Source organism: Hemitrygon akajei, chromosome 10 (assembly GCF_048418815.1).
Source record: "Hemitrygon akajei chromosome 10, sHemAka1.3, whole genome shotgun sequence".
Classification (NCBI taxonomy): Eukaryota; Metazoa; Chordata; class Chondrichthyes; order Myliobatiformes; family Dasyatidae; genus Hemitrygon; species Hemitrygon akajei.
In genome coordinates this window covers 148,445,426-148,470,171 of record NC_133133.1, presented here as the reverse complement: position 1 = coordinate 148,470,171, position 24,746 = coordinate 148,445,426, and the positions used below count along the sequence as shown (strand labels likewise).

Here is a 24,746-nt window from a genome sequence, read left to right as displayed (position 1 = left end):
ATAACAAGATAAAGCACCCAGACCAAATACATGTTTTCATCTGACGTCGTGAGAGCACTTGTAAATATTTCCCTCTACCAAACAGATGTTTGGTACAAACAGATGTATGATGTTCCATTAATTTCAACTGACTAAAGTTCAAAAATGCTGCGCTTTCCGATTTGGGGGGGAATCATTTTATACTCCTGAGAAGTAACCGACATGAAACTCCAATCTACATTCTATCAAATAAAGTTTCCTAGCTAATACAATTTAAAATTTCCGTCGTCTATCACAGTACACAATCTTTATATTTATTAGCAAATGGTGTATAATATGCTATTCAGTTTCCATATGGGACTTTCGCAGAACAAAATTACTCTCAGATCGTCATTAAATATGTAATTAAGTTAAAAGCTGTGCAATTTCAAACAAATGCTTGTAATGCAGATAACAGCAAACAGTAATCACAAGACGGAACAATTTCTAAGAAGCTCCGTGAACTACCACAGTAACAGGTTAGAAAACATCTGCTAGCGCAGGCAACCAAATATTAAATCCCTTTGAGATATGTTATTTTTGTCAATTTTAAAAATAAAACACGCGTTCAATCTAACTACAAACTTTATAGCCGTGTAGGATTTACTACGGTTTAAGTAAATTGGCTGATATCCTCCCTTGATAATTCACAACGTACGACAGCAGAGAGTGCAGGGACCCGCATTGCACAGTTCTCTGCCTCAACAGTGGACACGGACGGGATCTGAAAGCCAGCCCGGGTACCGGCTGGAATCGCCGGCCTGCGGCCCTCGGGCCGCTCAAGGCCCTCTCCAGCCTGGCTGTGCGACGTGTCACTTCAGCCCGACTCCGAAGCCGCGTTCGCCGAACAAACAAGGCGCGGCCGGCCCCGGCGCCGCTGCCCCGGCTGCCTTTGCCCCTGGCCGGCCGCTGTCCGCCTCTCTCTCACCTTGTTGCTGGGGACGGCGCGCAGCCGCTTGAAGATGGAGCTGATATCCTGCTTGCTTGGGTTCGACATCTTGCAGCGAGACCAGCGGCGGCACCGGGAAACGTCACACTTCCGGCAGAGGCGAGGCGAGGGGGAAGCGAGGGGAGCGCGGCCTCGTTGGCAGAGCCCAGAGGCCAGTCCCAGGAGACTGCCGGGAGCCGGCCGGGCACTGGGGGCAGAACGCTACTACACAACCAGGAACTGACAGCGTAGAACCAGGCACTAAGGTAGCGACACTGACGCCACAGAGAGACTCTGAGTGGGGGTGGGGGAACTAGCCAGAGACTCTGACAATAACCCTGTCAGAGAGAACCAGGTACAAAAGGCACACTGGCAAAAGGTTTTGAATGAACTGTTAAGAATAATGTTGGAAGGGTAATAACAGTCCACTGGAACAATCCAGTCAGTGGATAATTTATGGGCAGCTTGGCACCGAGGACACTCTCAAGCCGAATAGCCAGACTGTCCACAAACACACCACAATCCCCACGGACATCTCCTTCTTTTACCCTTACCGTGTCCATTACCCCGTCTCGCATGTTTGTTCACATGAATCAAAGAACTGTAAAAGCCATAAAAATGCTCTGATTTCTGAGCAAACTGTATGTACATTTAGAATAGTACTTTATTATCTAAATATATCTGTTGTTCAAAACAAAAATAATGCCAGTCACTGGTCAAATCAAAGTTCAAAATAAATTTATTATCAAAGTACATACAGTATATGTCACCATCTGCAACCCTGAGATTTATTTTCTTGCGGGCATACTTAATAAATCCAATAACCATACCAACAGGTCAGACAACCAGTGTGCAAGAAACAACAAATTGTGCAGATACAAAAAGAAAAAAGAAATGATTAATCAATAAATAAATAGATTTAAGCAAGCAATAAATATCAAGAACATGATTAACAGAGTCTATAGGTTGTGTGAACAGTTCAGTGATGGGGCAAGTGAAGTTGAGTGAAGATATCCCCTCAGATTCAAGAGCCTGGTGGTTGAGGGGTAATAACTGATCCTAAACCTGGTGGTGCGAGTCCTAATGGCAGCATGGTAGGGGTGGTAGGGGTCCCTGATGATGGCTGCTGCTTTCCTTCAACAACTCCTCATGTAGATGAGCTCGGTGGTGGGGATGGCTTTACCCATAATGAACTGGGCCATATCCACTACTTTTTGTAGGATTTTCCATTTAAGGGTGTACGTGTTTCCAATATACTCTCCACCACATATCTATAGAAGTTTGTCAACGTTTTAGATGTTATACTGAATCTTCACAAACTTTGAAGGAAGTAGAGGCATTGCTGTGCTTTCTTCGTTATTGTACTTGCATGTGGAGCCCAGGACAGGTCCTATGAAATGATAACACCAAGGAATTTAAAGTTGTTGACTCTCTGCACCTCTGATCCCCCGATGAAGACTGGCTCATGGACCTCGGATTTCATCCTCTTGAAGTCAATAATTAACTCCTTGGTCTTGCTGACATTGAGTAAGAGGTTGTTGTTGTGGCATCACTCAGCATCAGTAGGTAAAGCTGATGGTCTTGGGCACTGGCAAGGCAAGGTTGTACTCAAACTACCTGTGTCTCAATATCACCAAGACCAAGGAGATGGTGGTGGACTTTAGGAGATCTAGGCCTCATATGGAGCCAGTGATCATTAATGGAGAATGTGTGGAGCAGGTTAAGACCTACAAGTATCTGGGAGTACAGTTAGACGAGAAGCTAGACTGGACTGCTAACACAGATGCCTTGTGCAGGAAGGCACAGAGTCGACTGTACTTCCTTAGAAGGTTGGCGTCATTCAATGTCTGCAGTGAGATGCTGAAGATGTTCTATAGGTCAGTTGTGGAGAGCGCCCTCTTCTTTGTGGTGGCGTGTTGGGGAGGCAGCATTAAGAAGAGGGACGCCTCACGTGTTAATAAGCTGGTAAGGAAGGCGGGCTCTGTCGTGGGCAAAGTACTGGAGAGTATAACATCGGTAGCTGAGTGAAGGGCGCTGAGTAGGCTACAGTCAATTATGGAAAACCCTGAACATCCTCTACATAGCACCATCCAGAGACAGAGAAGCAGTTTCAGCGACAGGTTGCTATCGATGCAATGCTCCTCAGACAGGATGAAGAGGTCAATACTCCCCAATGCCATTAGGCTTTACAATTCAACCGCCAGGAGTAAGATATGTTAAAGTGCCGGGGTTGATTGTATTTAATGTATTTAAGTAAACTACTTAAGAACTTTTTAAGAGCTATTATTAATGCTTTTTGAGAGAGTGATTTAGATGCATATCATATTTTTACTGAGTTAAGTATTGTATGTAATTAGTTTTGCTACAACAAGTGTATGGGACATTGGAAAAAATGTTGAATTTCCCAATGGGGATGAATAAAGTATCTATCTATCTATCTATCTATCTATCTTTAGTATGATTGGGCATGATATCTGTTCACAAAATTAATCTATTGCTCTCTATTACACTTTATTCTGCATTCTTATTGCTTTACCTAGTTCTACCTCAAAGCACTGCGTAATGATTTGATCTGCTGTAAACAGTATGCAGGACAAGCTTTCACTGTACCTCTATACATGTGATAATAATAGACCAATACCAATGTCAGTACCAATAACCTTTAACTTCTCTTGGTTTGGTTCTAAATGCTCTGGTTCTGTCTCAATGCAGGGATGTGTATTTTCCCTTTTTGCTTAGACAGACTACAAGGCAAGATCAAATTTCTTTTTCAGGGCATCACATGGTATTTAATCAACAGTTACAAAGAGCAGATTTAACACTGCTCAGAAAATAGGTCAAAGATATATTGTTACTATTAAATTACATTTTTGGTGTAATTGAATCATCTCCCAATGGTAAAAAGTTAAACAGGGTTTCCTCAGTGCATTGGTAATGAGACCCACTGAGAGGATGCATCACATCAATAAGCACATGCAATAGTGGCCAAGTAAGAAGAAGCAAGGTGATGCTCTGCTTCACACACAAAATGCTGGAGGAACTCAGCAGGCCAGGTAGCATCTATAGAAAAAAGTACAGGTAAGAATGGACAATAATATGGAGGTATCGATGGAAGTGTACCAGTTCACAGAAAATGGAGGGAGTTTGGATGGAAAAACTTGATAAGATATTTTATTACACCCTCTCAGAAATCCCATTATGATAGTAACCTCCCTGTTTGCTGGAGAAATTGTGGAAATCAAAATGCAAATCATTATCATATTTTTTGGGACTGCCCTATTATCAAAGACTATTGGAGGGGGATACACAATGCCCTACAAGACATCTTTAAATGTGAAATACCCTTAGAGAGTAAGACTGTATATTTTGAATATATACCTCAAGAATGGTTGAAAAGAGATAAATATTTAATGAATATACTGTTGGTGGCTGGTAAAAAGACTCTTGCTAGGAAATGGTTATCACAGGAGAGCCCAACTTTAAATGCATGGATGGAAATTACAATGGACATTTACAAAATGGAGAAGATAACAGCATCTGTTAATCATAAGCTGGAACAATTTGATTCATACTGGGAAAAATGGTTTAACTACATAATGCCTCATAGGCCTGATTTTATTCTCACAAATCAATGAATATGTTGTAAAAAAAGATCACTCCCTACTTGTACATAGTTTTCTCCTTTTGCTTGTTTTTTCTCTCCACTCTTTTCTATAAGTGTATACCTCAGATAAATACAATGAGGAGATTTGTGACATATATGATATATATGCACAATGTCTGAAATACATCTTATGGAAATGTTTGTTTGATGATTAACTTCAATTAAAAAAATAAATTACAAAAAAAAAAGTACAGGTGACGTTTTGGGACAAGACCCTTTGGCAGGATAGGTCTCGGGCTGAATGTCGACTGTACTTTTATCCATAGATGCTGCCAGGCTTGCTGAGTCCCTCCGGCATTTTGTGTGTGTTGCTTGGATTTCCAGCATCTGCAGGTTTTCTCTTTTTTTGTGATGCTGTGCTTCATCCACTTTGAAATCATGCACTGCAGAAGGTGCCAACTTCACTGCACCTTACATATTGAAAATAGGTATTTGGATGATCCCAGACTAAGAATGGTGGCTGGCTGCTTGATCATAAGTCTACATGTAAAGTCTAATGTTAATATTATCAAAAAAAAATATTTGCACATTTTAACAATGGTCACTGATAAATTATTTGGAAAGCCTTGATAATTTGGTCAAATGGACTAAAAATAAAGTGAAGCATTTCCATTCAAGCTGAAATTCACCTGCAATAATTATTCACTCTCCTCTACAGCCTAATCAATTTACAGCTACAGGTATTCTCCAATGCCTGTGGATAGGGTAGTAAAGGTGACAAGGGGCTTACTTGCCTTCATTGGTTGGGACATTCAGAATAGAAGTTGGGAAGCCATGTTACAGCTGTATAAAGCGTTGGTTAAGCCACTTTTGAAGTACAGTATTGTGTGCAGTTCTGGTCATCACACTTTTGAAATGATGAGAAAGCTTTGGAGAGGGTCCATAAGAGGTTCATCAGATATTCCTGGATTTGGGTGTATTGATTATATGGAGAGATAGAAACATAGAAAACCTACAGCACAGTACAGGCCCTTCGGCCCACAAAGTTGTGCTGAATCTTAGAAATTACTAGGCTTACCTATAGCCCTCTATTTTTCTAAGCTCCATGTACCTATCCTGAAGTCTCTTAAAAGACCCTATCATATCCACCTTCACCACCGTTGCTGGCAGCCCATTCCACGCACTCACCACTCTCTGAGTAAAAAACTTCTCCCTGACATCTCCTTTGTACCTTCTCCCCAGCACCTTAAACCTGTGTCCTCTTGTGGCAACCATTTCAGCCCTGGGAAAAAGCCTCTGACTATCCACACAATCAATGCCTCTCATCATCTTACACAGCTCTATCAGGTCACCTCTCATCCTCCATTGCTCCAAGGAGAAAAGACCAAGTTCACTCAACCTATTCTCATAAGGCCTGCTCCCCAATCCAGACAACATCCTTGTAAATCTCCTCTGCACCCTTTCTATAGCTTCCACGTCCTTCCTGTAGTGAGGCGACCAGAACTGAGCACAGTACTCCAAGTGGGGTCTGACCAGGGTCCTATATAGCTGCAACATTACATTTCGGCTCCTAAATTCAATTCCACGATTGATGAAGGCCAATATACCATATGCTTTCTTAACCACAGAGACAACCTGCGCAGCTGCTTTGAGCGTCCTATGGACTCAGACCTCAAGATCCCTCTAATCCTCCACACTGCAAGAGTCTTACCATTAATGCTATATTCTCCCAGAACAGATCCCTGAGGCACACCACTGGTGACCGACCTCCATGCAGAATATGACCCGTCTGCAACCACTCTTTGCCTTCTGTGGGCAAGCCAGTTCTGGATCCACAAAGCAATGTTCCCTTGGATTCCATGCCTCCTTACTTTCCCAATAAGCCTTGCATGGGGTACCTTATCAAATGCCTTGCTGAAATTCATATACACTACATCCGCTGCTCTTCCTTCATCAATGTGTTCATTCACATCCTCCAAAAATTCAATCAGGCTCATAAGGCATGACCTGCCCTTGACAAAGCCATGCTGACTATTCCTAATCTTATTATACCTCTCCAAATGTTCATAAATCCTGCCTCTCAGGATCTTCTCCATCAACTTACCAACCACTGAGGTAAGACTCACTGGTCTATAATTTCCTGGGCTATCTCTACTCCCTTTCTTGAATAAAGAAACAACATCTGCAACCCTCCAATCCTCTGAAACCTCTCTCATCCCCATTGATGAAGCAAAGATAATCGCCAGAGGCTCAGCAATCTCCTCCCTCGCCTCCCACAGTAGCCTAGGGTACATCTCATCCGGTCCCGGTGACTTATCCAACTTGATGCTTTCCAAAAGCTCCAGCACATCCTCTTTGCTCCATATAAATTTGCTGATGATACAACCATTGTTGGTAGAATCTCAGATGGTGACGAGAGGGCATACAGGAGTGAGATATGCCAACTAGTGGAGCGGTGTCTCAGCAATAACCTGGGACTCAATGTCAGTAAGACGAAAGAACTGATTGTGGACTTCAGGAAAGGTAAGACGAAGGAACACATACCAATCCTCATAGAGGGATCAAAAGTGGAGAGAGTGAGCAGTTTCAAATTCCTGGGTGTCAAGATCTCTGAGGATCTAACCTGGTCCCAACATATCGATGTAGTTATAAAGAAGGCAAGACAGCGACTATACTTCATTAGGAGTTTGAAGGAATTTGGTATGTCAACAAATGCACTCAAAAACATCTATAGATGTATCATGGAGAGCATTCTGACAGGCTGCATCACAGTCTAGTATGGGTGGTGGGGGCTACTGCTCAGGACCAAAAGAAGCTGCAGAGGGTTGTAGTCCGCTCCATCTTGGGCACTAGCCTACAAAGTACCCAGGACATCTTCAAGGAGCAGTGTCTCAGAAAGGCAGCGTCTATTATTAAAGACCTCCAGCACCCAGGGCATGCCCCTTTCTCACTGTTACCATCAGGTAGGAGGTACAGAAGCCTGAAGGCACAAACAGCGATTCAGGAACAGCTTCTTCCCCTCTGCCATCCGATTCCTAAATTGTCATTGAACCCTTGGACACTACCTCAGTTTTTTAATATATATTATCTCTGTTATTCTCATGATTTTTAATCTATTCAATATACGTATACCGTAAGTGATTTACTTATTATTATATTTTGTTTTTCTCTTCTATATTATGTATTGCATTGAACTGCTGCTGCTAAGTTAACAAATTTCACGACATGTGCCGGTGATAATAAACCTGATTCTGATTCTGAGATTGGACAAACTGGGATTGTTTTCTCTGGAACAACAGAGGCTGTGAAATGACCTGCAAGAAATTTATAAGATTATGAGAGGCATAGATAAGGTAGATAAAGTCTTTTTCCCATGATGGAAATGTATTGATTTACTGATTTACTATTATACCAAGATACAGTGAAAAACTAATCTTCTTAAAAAATATTGTTTATACAGATCACATCTTTATCATGAGACATAGCAAACTTAAGCCAAATGGCCCATTGAGCCTGCTCCACCTTTCAACCAGGGCAGATTTTCTGCATCTCCCTGTAACCTTTGCTGCCCATACTTATCAAGAACTTATTAACCTCCTATTTAAATATACCCAATGACTTGGCTTCCACAGCCATCTATGGCAATCCACTCCACAGATTCACCCCTCTTTGGCTAAATAAATTCTTCCTAATCTCTAATAAAGGAGTGACCTTATATTATGAGGCAATGTTAGATTCTCCCACTTTTGGAAACATTCTCTCCATGCTCCTTCAATATTCAATAGGTTTCAATAAAATCTCCCTTCATTTCGCTAAATTCCAGCTAGTACAGGCCTGTACCCTTCCATTATCAGAATCATTTTTGTATACATTTTCTGGTTCCTCTTCAATGCCAGCATATCCTTTCTTAGATATGGGGCCCAGAGCTGCTCACAATACTCCAAATGCAGATTTCATGACACATGTCGGTGAAAATAAACCTGATTCTGATTCTAACCATTGCCTTATAAAGGTTCAGTTTTAAATCTGTGTTTTTAAATCTTAGTCCTCTAGAAATTAATGCTAACATTGAATCTTTCCTGTAATACCATGGGTTCTTATTATGTTTACCAGCCTCATGCGCGGCACCTTGACAAAAGCCTTCTGAAAATCCAAGTAAGCAATATCTACCGACTCTCATTTGTCTGTCCTGCCTGTTATTTCCTTAAAGGATTGCAACAGATCTGTCAGGCAAGATTTCCCCTTAAGGAAACCATGCTGACTTTGGCCTATTTTATCATGTGCCTCTAAGTACCCTGAAAACTCATCCATAATAATGGACTCTAATATCTTGCCAACCACAGAAATCAGGCTAACTATAACTTCTTGTATTTGCCTCCCTCCCTTCTTAAAGAATGGAGTGACTTTTGCTGTTTTTCAGTCCTCTGGAACCATTCCAGAATCTAGTGTTCTTGAAAGAACACTCATAATGCTTGCATAATCTCTTCAGCAACCTCTTTCAGAACCCTGAGGTGTAGCCCACCAGGTCCAGCCCACTTATCTATCTTCAGACCTTTCAGCTTTCTAAGCATTTTCTCCGGTAATACAGACTACACTCAGTTCTTCCCCTTGACACTGCAGAGTTTCTGGCATGCTGCTGGTGTCTTCCACAGTGAAGACTGACACAAAATACTTATTCTGTTCATCCACCATTTCTCTGTTCTCCATTACTACCTCACCAGCCTTATTTTCCAGCAAAATTACGACAATAGCAATACATCATCTATCATTGAGGAGCCCCCACTATCTAGGCCATGCTCTCTTCTTGTTGCTGCTATTGGGAAGGAGGTACGGGAGCCTTAGGTCCCATGCTACAAGGTTCAGGAACAGTTATTACCTTTCAACCATAAAGCTCCTCAACCACAGTGGATAACTGCACTCACCGCAACACTGAAATGATTTCACAACCTATGGACTCACTTTCAAGTACGCTACAGCTAATGTTCTCAATACTATTTTTTTACTTTTTTTATTATTATTTTTATTTGTTTTTCTTTTCGTATTTGCATAGGTTTTTATATTTTGCATATTGGTTGTTTGTCTATCATTGTGTATAGTTTTTTGTTGATTCCATTGTGTTTCTTTGTATTTACTATAAATGACCACAAGAAATTGAATTTCAGGGTAGTATATGGTGACATATATGTACTTGGATATTAAATTTACTCTGAATTCTGAATAAAGTGTAAAAGCTTCTGAAAAATTGCAGTGCAGGTAAACAATAAAGTGCAAGATGATAACAAGGTTAATTGTGAGGCTATGAGTCCATTTTATCGTACAGATGGTAAAGAGGTCTGTTGAAAAGTCTGATAACAGTGGGTTAGAAGTTGTCCTTCAGCCTTATATTTCTTCTGCCTGATGGGAGATGGGAGAAGAGATGCCTGGTGTGGGTGGGGTCTTTCATTTTCATTTTTAAAATCTTTTTTATTAATTATTATTGAAGATCAACAAAAAATACATTAAGGTAATCAAGTCAATATACCATTATGTACAATGAAGAATTAAATTAGCAAATAACTGATTAACAAAGCTAAGCAATATATCAATAATAAGAAGAAAAAATAAAGTATTAAGAATATTTTTTTAAAGAAAAAAAAGTACCCCTACTAAGAGGAAAAAACCCTACGAACCAAAAAAACCAAAAAAAAACCATTGGGGTCTTTAATGAGGCAGTGAGAAGTATAGACAGTCCATAGAGGTGAAGCTGATTCCTGTGATGTGCTAAGTTGTGTCCACAACTCTCTGTAGCTTCTTCCCGTCACGTGCAGAACAGTTGCCATACCAAACTGTTAGGCATCCAGGCAGAATGCTTTCTATGGTATGTTGATATAAATTGACAAGAGTGAATAGGGACATGCCAAATAGAGGCCTTGGTGAGCTTTCTTGGCCATGACATCAACATGGTTGGACCAGGAGAGTGATGTTCATACCTAGGAACTCGAAGCTCTTAACCCTCTCAACCCCAACACTGTTGATGCAGACAGGAGCAATGTGCACCACACTTCCCTCTTTCCTGAAGTCAATGACCAACTCAAGTTCAGATTTTGATTCAGATTTATCACATGTACATCGAAATACACAATGAAATGAGTCATTTATGTTAACAACCAAGATGTGCTGAGGGCAGCCTGCAAGTGTTGCCACACATTCCGGCACTAATATAACATGTCCACAGCACAACACAACATAGGCAGAACAGCAACAGCAAACCAAACTCCTTTGACACCCTCCCACTCACTCAAGCACACAAACATGAGAAAATCTGCAGATGCTGGAAATTCAAAGCAGCACACACAAAATGCTGGTGGAACTCAGCAGCCCAGGCAGTATCAATGGAAAAGAGTAAGCTATTGATGGTTCAGGCCATGATTCATCACACAGACAGACCATTTCTGAGCCTCCCATCCTTTGTGCCAGACTCTCAGACATCTGGCTTCCAACCTTCAATCCCTGGCCCAGACTTGCAAACTGGCAGACATCAGACCTCTGACCTCCAGACAAGCCAACCTTGGGGCTTTGACTTTTGAGTATCTACCTCTGGACTTGCTGACTTTGGTCTTTAACCTTTAGCTTTACTCTCTGGACTTCATCAGCTTCTGGGTATCGACCCCAGGACTCGCTGATCATGCATTTGACATTTGTGCCTTGACCCAGGACTTGCTGATCATGAATTTGACATTTGGGCCTTGACCCAAGACTCACTGATCATGAATTTGACATTTGGGCCTTGACCCAGGACTCGCTGATCATGCATTTGACATTTGGGCCTTGACCCAGGACTCGCTGATCATGCATTTGACATTTGGGCCTTGACCCAGGACTTGCTGATCATGCATTTGACATTTGGGCCTTGACCCAGGACTCACTGATCATGCATTTGACATTTGGGCCTTGACCCAGGACTCGCTGATCATGAATTTGACAGTTTGGCCTTGACCCAGGACTCACTGATCATGAATCAGACCTTAAGGTCTCAACCCCTGGATTCACATGAACCTCCAACCCAGGATTCACTAACCTGGGGATCGCTGGTCTCCTCAGCACCTTCTGACCTGATCTCTGGGATTTCTGACCTCCGACTGCAGAGCACTTTGACCTGAACTCTGAACACTGGCTCTTGCAGTCCTGAAGAAGGGTCTCAGCCCGAAGCGTCGACTGCTTACTCTTTTCCAGAGATAGTGCCTCCAGCATTTTGTGTGTGTTGCCCTGACTTTTCATTTACTACCTCAATCTCTAACTCTCCCTCATCTATGTCCCTAAACCCTATGCTTATCTTTAACTCCCACACTGTCCCAAGTCCATTGCTATGAACTTGGAAAAAAACAGCTAAGTCTGAGCCATGACATCACAGCTAGGCACCGTCTTGACTCTTGTTGACATTGAGGGAAAGGTTGTTGCAGTGAAACAACAAATTTCTCTATCTAATTCCTGTACCCTGACTCATCATTATTGGAGATCACCAGTGTTTAAAAGAATGAAGGTAATGGTCTGTTGGTCAGAAAAATAAAAGATCCAATTGCAAAGGGAGGCATTAACTCCAGGGTCCTGAGTTCAGTGTTGAGCTTTCTTGGAATAATAGTATTAAAAATAGAACAATAGTCTGATGCAGGTGTCTTTATTGTTCAGATGCATAGGGCCGTGGAGGTGTGGGCATGGCTTCCACTGTAGACAAGCAAATTGCAGGGGTTGAGGTTGTTTGAAAAGCTGAAGTTGATGTACATCATGATCAGTCTCTTGAAGCACTTCATGATGGTTGATGTTAGAGCCACTGGGCAGTAGTCATTAAGGCACGTTATCTTATTTTTCTTGGATACTGGGATGATAGTGACCTTCTTAAAGCAGGAGGGAATCACAGCCTGAAGCAGGGAAAGGTTAAAAATGTCTGTAAATGCCCCTGCCAAATGATTTGCACAGGATCTAAGAATGTGGCCAGGGACAGCATCTAGGCCTGGTTCACCAACCTGATCTTACATCCGTGATGGTAACAGTTTCTTCCCCCAAGCTATCAGACTCCTCAATACCCGAAGCCTGGACTGACACCTTGCCCTACTGTCCTGTTTATTATTTATTGTAATGCCTGCACTGTTTTTGTGCACTTTATGCAGTCCAGTGTAGGTCTGTAGTCTAATGTAGCTTTCTCTGTGTTTTTTTTATATTACGTAGTTCAGTCTAGTTTTTGTACTGTGTTATCTAACACCATGGTCCTGAAAAACATTGTCTCATTTTTACTAAGTACTGTACCAACAGTTATGGTCGAAATGACAATAAAAGTTGACTTGACTTGACTTGAAGTGTATTGGAGGCTGTCAGGTTGGGGTGGGGGGAATGAGATACCTGTTCCCTTCTGTTCGAAACATGTAAAGAATGTGGTAAGCTCATTGGAAGGAATATGCTGTTGTTGCCAATTTTTGCCGGGCTTTTTTTGTAACCTGGTATAGTATGTAGCCCTGCCGCAGCTGACGGCTTGGCTGAACTGAGACTCAATTTTGGACCCTTTCTTAGCATCTTTGAAGCTTTGCAGAGATAATTTCTTATAAAGGTCAGGGCCACTTAATTCGAATGCTGCAGACCGACACTTCAGAAGAAAGTGGATCTCCCTGTTCAACCATGGATCCTGGTTTGAAAAAACCCTGTTTGTCCTCTTTGGCACACAGTCCTGAACAGACTTGCTAATGAAGTCTATGATGGTAATGCCATACTCATCTGGTCTGGCAGCTGAGTCTTTGAACATGGACCAGTCTACTGACTCAAAGCAGTCATGCACTGGCTCATCTATTTCTTCAGACCAGCCTCATTACAATTTTCTGTTTGGAACCTCCCATTTCAGTTTCTGTTTGTGTGCAGGAATCAGGAACACAGTCCAATGGTGTGATAGATAGATAGATAGATACTTTATTCATCCCCATGGGGAAATTCAACTTTTTTCCAATGTCCCATACACATGTTGTAGCCAAACTAATTACATACAATACTTAACTCAGTAAAAAATATGATATGCATCTAAATCACTATCTCAAAAAGCATTAATAATAGCTTTTAAAAAGTTCTTAAGTCCTGGCGGTAGAATTGTAAAGCCTAATGGCATTGGGGAGTATTGACCTCTTCATCCTGTCTGAGGAGCATTGCATCGATAGTAACCTGTCGCTGAAACTGCTTCTCTGTCTCTGGATGGTGCTATGTAGAGGATGTTCAGAGTTATCCATAATTGACCGTAGCCTACTCAGCGCCCTTCGCTCAACTACCGATGTTAAACTCTCCAGTACTTTGCCCACGACAGAGCCCGCCTTCCTTACCAGCTTATTAAGACGTGAGGCGTCCCTCTTCTTAATGCTTCCTCCCCAACACGCCACCACAAAGAAGAGGGCGCTCTCCACAACTGACCTATAGAACATCTTCAGCATCTCACTACAGACATTGAATGACGCCAACCTTCTTAGGAAGTACAGTCGACTCTGTGCCTTCCTGCACAAGGCATCTGTGTTGGCAGTCCAGTCTAGCTTCTCGTCTAACTGTACTCCCAGATACTTGTAGGTCTTAACCTGCTCCACACATTCTCCATTAATGATCACTGGCTCCATATGAGGCCTAGATCTCCTAAAGTCCACCACCATCTCCTTGGTCTTGGTGATATTGAGACGCAGGTAGTTTGAGTTGCACCATATCACAAAGTCCTGTATCAGTTTCCTATACTCCTCCTCCTGTCCATTCCTGACACACCCCACTATGGCCGTGTCATCAGCGAACTTCTGCACATGGCAGGACTCCGAGTTATATTGGAAGTCTGATGTGTACAGGGTGAACAGGACCGGAGAGAGTACGGTTCCCTGCGGCGCCCCTGTGCTGCTGACCACCGTGTCAGACCTATAGTCTCCCAACCACACATACTGAGGTCTATCTGTCAAGTAGTCCACTATCCAATCCACCATGTGAGAGTCTACTCCCATCTCTGTTAGTTTGTGCCTTAAGATCTTGGGCTGGATGGTGTTAAAGGCACTAGAGAAGTCAAGGAATGTAATCCTCACAGCACAACTGACCCCCTCTAGGTGAGAGAGTGATTTGTGCAGCAAATACGTGATAGCATCCTCCACTCCCACCTTCTCCTTATACGCAACCTGAAGAGGATCCTGGGCGTGCCTGGTTTGTGGCCTCAGATTCTGTATTATCAGCCGCTCCATGGTCTTCATCACGTGCGACGTCAAGGCAACTGGTCTGAAGTCATTCAACTCCTTTGGTTTACCAAAGGGTGGGTGGTTGATGATTTGGTAGGCATCTTTGATGGCTGTTTAGCAATGGTTGAGGGTGTACGGGCCCCTGGCGGCACAGGAGTTATCACACTCTTGAAATTGTCTATTTGAAGTCACTGGCAATGATGACAACTGCTTCTGGGTATCTTATTACAAGGTTGTTGACAACTGAGAAAAGTTTATTGAGTGCAGTTAAATGTCACATATTAGAGGGCATAAACTTTAAGGTTTTAGGGGGAAAGTTTAAAGGAGATTTGAGTGACACTTTTTTTTTACACAGAGTATCCTGTACCTAGAACAAGATGCTAGGGGAGATGGAAGCAGATACGATTGCAACATTTAAGAAGCATTTAGACAGGCACATGAACAGAACAGAATGAATAGAAGGATACAGTCCAACTGCAGGTATCCTGGAATTAATTTAATTTGCATTGTGGTTGACACAGAATGGTAGGCAGAAGAGCTTGTTCCCATTCCTCTGCCCAGTTCCGTGTTTTGTCTTGTCACTCTTGTCAAATTTAGTTCTATGTCTGTTCCCTTGAATGTGGTCAGTTTAAAATTTAAAATTCCAACAAGTTTATCAACAGCAACACACAGGCCAGGCAGCATCTATGGAAAAAAGTACAGTCAATGTTCTGGGCCGAGACCCCTTGGCAGGACATTTTGTGTGTGTTGCTTGGGTTTCCAGCATCCGCAGATTTTCTCTTGTTTGTGAAGTTTATCAATAGTTTTATGTAGAATACAATGTAACACTTGGGAAACTGGTAATTCCAGTTTTACTTCTGCTCTTATACAACCCAGATACTGAAGTTTATTTGCATAGGTGCATAACAAAAACAAGTAGACCAGCCAGCCTTTTTTTTAGCCAGTTTTGTCTTTAATTAAGATCATGGCTGATCTATCCCCAAAACATCCATCTGTGTTGATTGAACAAAATGACTGAGCCCTCTGGGGTAAACAATTCCTAAGATTTACCACTCTCTGAAAGAAATAATCTCTTCCTCTCAGCCTTAAACAATTTGCACCTTGTTCTGAAACTGCCCTCCCTCATCCAAAACTCCGACGCCAGGGGAAATATTCCTACATCTCCCCTGTGAGCAACAGGTGCTGGTGGAACGCAGCAGGCCAGGCAACATCTATAGGAAGAAGCACTGTCAACGTTTCGGGCCAAGACCCTTCGTCAGGACTAACTGAAAGAAGAGATTTGAAAGTGGGAGGGGGAGGGGGAGATCTGAAATGATGGGAGAAGACCGGAGGGGGAGGGATAAAGCTAAGAGCTGGAAAGGTGATTGGCAAAAGGGATACAGAGCTGGAGAAGGGAAAGGATCATGGGACGGGAGGCCTAGGGAGAAAGAAAGGGGGAGAGGAGCACCAGAGGGAGATGGAAGACAGACAAGGAGTGATTGTGAGAGGGACAAAGAAAGAAAAGGGGAGGGAATAATAAATAAATATATAAATTATGGATAGGATAAGAAGGGGAGGAGGGGCATTAATGGAAGTTAGAGAAATGAATGTTCATGCCATCAGGTTGGAGGCTACCCAGACGGAATATAAGGTGTTGTTCCTCCAACCTAAGTGTGGCTTCATCTTGACAGTAGAGGAGACCATGGATAGACATATCAGAATGGGACGTGGAATTAAAATGTGTGGCCACTGGGAGATCCTGTTTTCTCTGGCGGACAGAGCGTAGGTGTTCAGTGAAATGATCTCCCAGTCTGTTCGGTGAAACGGTCTCTCCCCTGTGAAATCTTCTATGAGTTTTGTACATGTTGAAGAGATCTCTTCATTTTTCTGGACTCCAGAAGGTATAGCCTTAGTTTAACATCCACCAGTCAAAACTTGCCAGCCAGAATATGATCCAACTGTTGTTGTCCTTTCTTGTCTGCATATTCCTCTGCAAAGGTTAGTCGGGAATAATGAAATAATATACACTCAGTGGCCACTTTATCAGGTACACCTGTACACATGATTGTTAATGTAAATATCTAATCAGTCAATCATGTGGCAGCAACTCAATGTATAAAAATATGCAGTCATGGTCAAGAGGTTCAGTTGTTTTTCAGACCGTACATCAGAATGAGGAAGAAATATGTCCTAAGTGACTTTGATTGTGGAATGATTGTTGGTGTCTCAGAAACTGCTGACACCCTGGGATTTTCACACACAACACCTACAGGGGATGGTGCGAAAAGCAAAAACAAACCATCCAGTGAGTGGCAGTTCTCTGGCCTTGTTAATGAGAGATGTCAGAGAAGACAGGTTCAAGGTGACGGTGACTGAAATAGCTGTTCATTACAACAATGTGTGAAAAAGTGCATATCTGAATACACATGTTAAACCTTGAAGTGGATGAGCTACAGCAGCAGGAGACCATGAACTAGCACTCAGTGGCCTCTTCATCAGGTGCAGGAGGTACGTAGTACAGTGGCCAGAGTGTAGATGGCATATAAAGATTTTGTAGGAAATACCTCTTCACAGTATAGCTTTCACAGACTCTTTATGGTCATCAAAAACCGCTGTTGGGTAAGGAACATTCTGATCCTTTCTCATTTAAATTACAACAGATGAATATTCTGATTAAGTTATGCTCTTTGAATTTTTGATGAGATCAGGAGAGCCATTAAGTGACCATCCCATGTATTAACACATTCCTAACAGCATGTCCCTACCAGTTAATGCACAGTTCAAGACATGCGTTGTCATTTAATGTTTGTATATCCAGGCAGTAACCCCTTATCCTCATAACAAAAGGGTATACATGTAGTTTGGGTATCTGAAGTTTGTGCTCAGAAGCTCTTGGCTCAGTCCCAGTATTTCAATATTCAAAGGGTTCTGCTGGTTATGATGTGCTCCCATTGTAACCATGCTGTTATGTAGAAGTTACTTCTCAACATTCAAAATGTTAAAGTTATGTATCTCATTATATGCATTAGATCTGTAGTTAAGCACTTATTGTTGTCTTCATGTTTAAAAAATATAAAGCATTGTTCACTGTGGAGAGAGGAGAAATAGAATCTCCCAATAATTGCTTCTATGTGGCTCAGACCGGCAGTCTCAATACTCCCAATTCCATATTCACATGCATCTCCTCCAACCTTGTTTACTTCATTCAGTGTTCTCGATGTGGGCTCTTCCACATTGCTCTACACTCCCCTCTCTACAGCTGCTTCTATTTTTTTTCTTTTTCCTCTCTCTGTCTATCTCCATCATTCACCTGCCGGTCTCCCAACTCCACCTCTGCTCAGCATCCCTACCTGTCATCTTCCGCCCCTGTTCAGTCCACAATTCATCTCAGTCCTTTTTTGCCACTCCCCTTCTTTTCTCTATGCTGGCCACTCTCTGCAGGGTGTTAACCCAAAATGTGAATAATTTCTTTTGTTCCATCAATGCTGCATGATTGGCTGAGTTCCTCCAGCAGACTATGTGTTGTTGCCCATTCCATATGCAATGTCTTGTCTCCATATGCTCTAACCTTGTTGACCAATCTTCTCTGAGGCACTTTATTGAAATCTTCCCAAAAAATCCAGCTCCTCCATTCTCCTCATCTATTCTGCTTGTTAAATTCTCAAAGAACTCCAGCAGATTTGTTCAATATGACTCCTCTTTCATAAATCCATGCTGAATCTACTCTGTCCTTTTCTTCTTTTCAAGGTGTCCTGTTATTGCGTAATTCATAAAGATTCCAGCATTTTTTCTAGCACTGACATTAAACCAATAGGTCAGGAAATCTTTCTAACTCCATCCTTTCTCAGTAGTGAGGGTGATGAATAGACCTGATGAAGGGTCTTGGCCTGAAATGTCAACTGTTTATTCCCACCCATAGATGCTGCCTGACCTGCTGAGTTCCTCCAACACATTACATGTATTACATTTAATAGTGAGGGTCACAGTTACTACCTGCAAATCAATATATAGTCATTATGCTAGATAACAAACAGTGTACCTACTATCTCTATAGCCACCTCTTTCCAAATTCTAGGATGTAAATCACTCAGTCCTTAGGATTTATCACTTTTCAAACTGCAGGGTAATGCTTTTTGGTTTGACCAATGGCTCCCAAGAGTCCGTTTTTATAGTTTTGATATTCAAATATACATTTGTCAGATTTTGTGTCTTACTTGAAAAAACAATTGCTAAACAATTGTTTAATTTCTCCATCATTTGCTTTATTAATTATTATAAATTATTCTTCTCTATTTGAAAGTTTGCCTATTCACCATAATTAATTTTCTTTTTTTCTAATGTACATCCAACAGCTCACTGTTTATTTTTTGGCTGCAAATAAATGATTTACACCATTTTTTCCCCTGCGCCTTATCATTTCTTAGCTTGACCCAAATTGATGCTAGTTCTGCATCGCGATCTGTCAAGATTATTTCTCATTTCAGCACTGAACTCCTTTCTTTATGAGCTACACCACCCCTTTCTCTTTATTGTCCTTCCTACATACCCTAGAATACTTACTTTCCAGCTTTACTCAACCTGCAGCAGGTCTCAGTAATGACAAGTAGATCTTGCCCAATCCTTTCTAGTTGTACTTTTAGTTTATCTACATTTTGTGTGGGTTGCTCTAGATTTCCAGCATCGGAGGCTCTCATGTCTATGCATTCAAATATAATGCCTACTTCTGTAATTTTAATATGTTTCTATACTTTGCTGCCTGACTTTTTTACCCTGTATTTTACTTATTACATTTCTATCATCTCCTTCCTACTTTGCCTCTTTGAATTCCTTTGAGATTTAAACCCATAAAATTATGTCAAGCCATTTTTACACATAAAAATTATCTATGCAGATCAATTTTTTCCCCAAGATTTTCACAACGTTGTCTCTACCTTACCACATGTTGCCATCTAAGGTGCTGCAATGTGATTGAGACCTGTGTTCTACAAGCTGTTCCCTAGCATACAAACAGTACCTGCTGATGGAAAATCACCAGTCCAGTGAAAAATGCCTTTTGGTCTGCCTGAAACTTTGGAAAAGTAGTTTTATTATTGTCGCATCTATTGAGGTACAGTGGAAAACTTAGTTTTGCATGTCATCCATACAGATCATTTCTTCACGAGAAATCCTTTATCAGATCAAAGGGTCTCGGCCCGAAACGTTGACTGCTCATTTCAACAGATGCTGCCCGACCTGCTGAGTTCATCCAGCTTGTTTGTACGTGTTGATTTGACAACAGCATCTGCAGTGTATTTTGTGTTTCCTAGGAAAACTTAAATGACGGACAGCTGTTGGTTCTCATGCAGGAGGACTTAAAACTAAAAAAAACAAATACTGGAGCATATCGAGGCAACCGGCAAGGAATTCACGGATAGTATGACCCGGCTGACGACGAACATTGAAAAACTGACTTACTCTGTTGCATTAATAAAACACCTTGTTAAATGTATAAAACATGTCTCTGTTATCTTGTATTTCCATACAATGCTACATTAGGCTGTTACACATCTATTGTCAGAGAAGTACTTGCATAAATAGGTAAACCACCTTCATACAAGCAAGGACAGAAAACAGGGCAAAGTGAGTATACTTATTTATTCAGTAAGTTATGGGTCAAAGTGTTTGGTGAGTACATTTCTAATTCTTCTGGCTTCAGTCTCATTGCTGTCTGTCTTGAAATTGTTAGGTTGTGTGGGGGTTGCGTTCAAGAAAACAATGAAATGCCGTGCTGCCGCCACCATCTGTTCTGGCACGTCATGACAGCATTTTTAAAAATCTCCGGTTACCCCATCCACACTACTCTGCCCAATCAGCGTTTTCAAATTTACACACTCTGGAGGGCGTTTTAGAAAAGCTCCATTTTCAGGGGAGGAAAACACCGCTTCAGTGTAGACAGAGGGTCAAAATGAAGAGAAAAAGCTTCAGTTATGGATTTATCCGGTCTAGTGTGGACGTAGCCTCACTCATCATTACTTGAGTGTCAATCTGCAAATTTGTAGTTGGAGTTAGAGCAGAATCTAACGCAATAGGGAGTAGTGTAGTGGTTGAAGACACAACATTGTGGAGCACTAGTATGGAGGATAATCATGGCATAAGTATCGCTGTCTATCCTTACTGACTGTAGCTTATTTGCCAGGACATCAAGAATCCAGTCACAAGGGGAGGTGCTGAGTTCCAGCTTGAGGAGTTTAATTACAAGTTTAGTTGGAATTTAGTGTTGGAGGAGGATAAACAATAATCCAATGTAGGTGCCTTTATGGTCCAGATATTCCAGAAATTAGCATTGGGCCATGGAGATGGCATCTGCAGTAGGTGAATTGCAATGGATTGAGGTTGTCTGGGAGGCTGGAGTTAATGTGTGCCTTGACCAGACCAGACTCTCCAAGCACTTCATGATGGTGGATGTCAGTAACCAGGCCGTAAATGCAGTTTCAACACCACTCAAATATTTTAACACCATTCAGGACAACAATGTGCTTAACTGGCACCCCATCCACCATCTTCAGCATTCAGTTCCTCAACTACCATCTCACCACGGCATCACCACTCTCCATTTTCAAACCAGATTGCAGATGCTCACCTTGACTACTGTGACAATATCTGGGTATCACGGTAGTGTAGCAGTTAGCGCGACTTGATTACAGCTCGGGGAGTTCTGGAGTTCGGAGTTCAATTCTGGAGCTGCTCTGTAAGGAGCTTCTGTATGTCCTCCCTGTGGAATACATGGGTTTTACCTTGGTGCTCCAGTTTCCTCCCACAGTCCAAAGATGTTAAAACAGTAAGATAAATGGTCATTGTAGATTATCCCATGATTAATCGGTTAATCAGATTTGTCAGGGAGTTGAAGGGGCACTGTGACTCAAAGGGCCAGAAAGGCCTGTTCCATGCTGTATCACTAAATAAAATAGAGGTTACATCATCAATACAGATTGACTGACATTGCGATTAAAAGGCCATGATCATAAGACATAGGAGCAGAATTAGGTCATCTGGCCCATCGAGTCTGCTCCACCATCCTTTCTCCACTCCTCCTCAACCCCAGTTCCTGGCTTTCTCCCCGTAACCTTTGATGCCATGTCCAATCAAGAACCTAAGAACCTCTGCCTTAATTACACCCAATGACCTGGCCTCCACAGCCACATGTGGCAGAAATTCCACAAATTCACCACCCTTTGGCTAAAGAAATTTCTTCGTATCTGTTTTGAAAGGGTGCCCTCTTTCCTGAGGCTGTGCCCTCTTGTCCTAGACACTCCCAGCATGAGAAACATCCTTTTTCCATTTATTCTGTCTAGACCTTTCAACATTCGAAAGGTTTCAATGAGATCCCCCTTCATCCTTCTGAATTCCAGCGAGTAAAGACCCAGAGCTATGAAATCTTCCTCGTATGATTCCTGGAATCATCCTTGTGAACCTTCTCTGGACCCTCTCCAATGCCAGCTCATCTTTTCTAAGATGAGGGGTCCACAACTGTTCACAATAGTCAAGGTGAGGCCTCACCAGTGTCTTATAAAGCCTCAGCATCACATCCTTGCAATAGTATTCTAGACCTCTTGAAAAAAATGCTAACATGGCATTTGCCTTCCTCATCACCAACTCAACATGCAAGTTAACCTTCAGGGTGTTCTGCACAAGAACTCCCAAGCCCCTCTGCATTTCAGATTCCTAGATTATCTCCCCGTTTAGAAAATAGTCTGCACATTTATTTCTACTACCAAAGTGCGTAACCATGCATTTTCTAACATTGTATTTCATTTGCCACTTCCTTGCCCATTCTCCTAATCTGACTAAGTTCTTCTGCATCCTACCTGTTTCCTCAACACTACCTGCCCCTCCATCAATTTTCCATCTGCCACAAAGCCATCTATTCCATCAACTAAATCATTTAGATACAGCATAAAAAGAAGAGGTCCCAACACCGACTCCTGTGGAACACCACTAGTCACTGGCAGTCAACCAGAGAAGGATCCTTTTATTCCCATTTGCTGCCTCTGACCAATCAGCCAATGCTCTAACCATGTTAGTAACTTTCCTGTAATACCATGGGCTCTTAACTTGGTAAGCAGCCTCGTGAGTGACACCTTGTCAAAAGCCTTCTGAAAGTCCAAATATACAACATCCACTGCATCCCCTTTGTCTATCCTAATTGTAATCTCCTCAAAGAATTCCAACAGGTTTGTCAGGCAGGATTTTCCCTGAAGGAAGCCATGCTGACTTTGTCCTATCTTGTCCTGTGTCACCAAGTACTCCATCACCTCATCCTTAACAATTGACTCTAACATCTTCCCAACCACTGAGGTCAGGTTAACTGGTCTGTAATTTCCTTTCTGCTGCCTTCCTCCTTTCTTAAAGAGTGGAGTGCAGTTCTCCAGTCCTCTGGCTCCATGCCAGAGTCCAATGATTTTTGAAAGATTGTTTCCAAATGCCACTATAATTTCTAATGCTACCTCTTTCAGACCCCTAGGGTGCATTTCATCCGGTCTGGATGACTTATGTACCTTTAGGTCTTTTAGCTTTTTGAGCACCTTCTCTCTTGTAATAATAACTGCACCCACTTCTCTTCCTTCACACACTACATCATCAGGCAGAGTGCTAGCGTTTTCCACAGTGAAGATGGATGCAAAATACCGTACTCATCTAGTTTATCAGCCATCTCCTTGTCCCTGTTATCATTTCTCCTGCCTCATTTTTTTAAACAGTCCTATATCCACTCTCTTATATTTTTAACACACTTGAAAAAACTTTTACTATCCACTTTGATATTAGTTGCTAGCTTGCTTTCATATTTCATCTTTTCTCTTCTAATGACTTTTTTTTAGTTGCTCTCTGTAGGGGTTTTATAAACTTCCCAATCATCTATCTTCCCACTAATTTTTGCTTTGTTATATGCCCTTTCTTTTGCTTTTACAATAGCTTTGACTTCCCTTGTCAGCCATGGTTGTACTATTTGAGTATTGCTTCATTTTTGGAATACACATGTCTTGCACCTTCCTCATTTTTCCCAGAAACTCACACCATTGCTGCTCTGCTGACATCCCTGCCAGCAGCTCCTTCCAATTTACTTTGGCCAACTCCTCTCTCATACCGCTGTAATATCCCTTACTCCACTGAATTACTGCTACATCAGACTTTACTTTCTCCCTATCAAATTTCAAGTTGAACTCAATCATATTGTGATCACTGGTTTCTAGGGGTTCTTTAACCTTAAGCTCCCTAATCACCTCCAGTTCATTACATAACACCCAGTCCAATATAGCTGATCCCCCAGTAGGCAACCACAAACTGCTCTAAAAAGCTATCTCGTAGGCATTCAACAAACTCACTCTCGAGATCAATTACCAACCTGATTTTCCCAATAATCTCCCATGAGTACCATAGCATTGCCCTTTTGACTCGCCTTTTCTATTTCCTGTTGTAACCTGTGGTCCACCTCTCAGCCACTGTTGGGAGGCCTGTACATGACACCCATTAATGTCAATTTGCCCTTGCAGTTTCTTAACTCAACCCACAAGGATTCAGTATCTTCCGATCCTATGTCACATCTTTCTACTGATTTGATGCCATTCTTTACCAGTACAGCCACATCACTCCCTCTGCCTACCTTCCTATTTCTCCCATATAATGTGTAACCTTGAACATTCAGCTCCCAACTACAATCATCCTTCATCCACGATTCAGTGATAGCCACATACCTGGCAATCTGTAATATTCCAACAAGATCATCCACCTCATTCTTGCACTACGCACAATTAGATACACCACCTTGAGTATCGTATTTGCTATCCTTTCTGATTCGGTATCCCTAATGATTTGATACTCAGCCTGTTGGCTGCAACTAAGTTCTATCACCTGCCTGCCCTTCCTGACAGTCTGACTGCATGTTATCTTTTTTTTTTACAACCTGTCCTATCCTGAGTCCCTTCACTCCAGTTCTCACCCCCCTGCCAAATTAGTTTAAACCCTTCCCAACAGC

The 24,746-nt window shown here is 42.0% G+C and overlaps 1 protein-coding gene and 1 long non-coding RNA gene across 7 annotated transcripts in view; one reads left to right on the top strand and one right to left on the bottom strand.

The window, feature by feature from the left end:
* arfgap2 (ADP-ribosylation factor GTPase activating protein 2) overlaps positions 1-1,166 on the bottom strand; it is a 61,074-nt gene extending 59,908 nt beyond the window's left edge. For all 5 annotated transcript variants that reach the window (XM_073059321.1, XM_073059322.1, XM_073059323.1 and 2 more), the window contains exon 1: positions 947-1,166. In XM_073059321.1, coding sequence (XP_072915422.1) covers positions 947-1,015 — 69 coding nt within the window. In that variant the 5' untranslated portion in view covers positions 1,016-1,166. The remainder of the gene's footprint in view (positions 1-946) is intronic.
* LOC140734797 (uncharacterized) lies at positions 1,097-20,207 on the top strand. 2 transcript variants are annotated; one of them, XR_012100624.1, is made up of 3 exons: positions 1,097-1,212; positions 15,114-15,238; positions 20,044-20,207. It is a non-coding gene; the product is annotated as an uncharacterized lncRNA (long non-coding RNA). The 2 variants fall into 2 exon arrangements; XR_012100623.1 differs by having other exon boundaries at positions 19,884-20,207.
* The last annotated feature ends 4,539 nt before the right edge of the window (positions 20,208-24,746 follow it).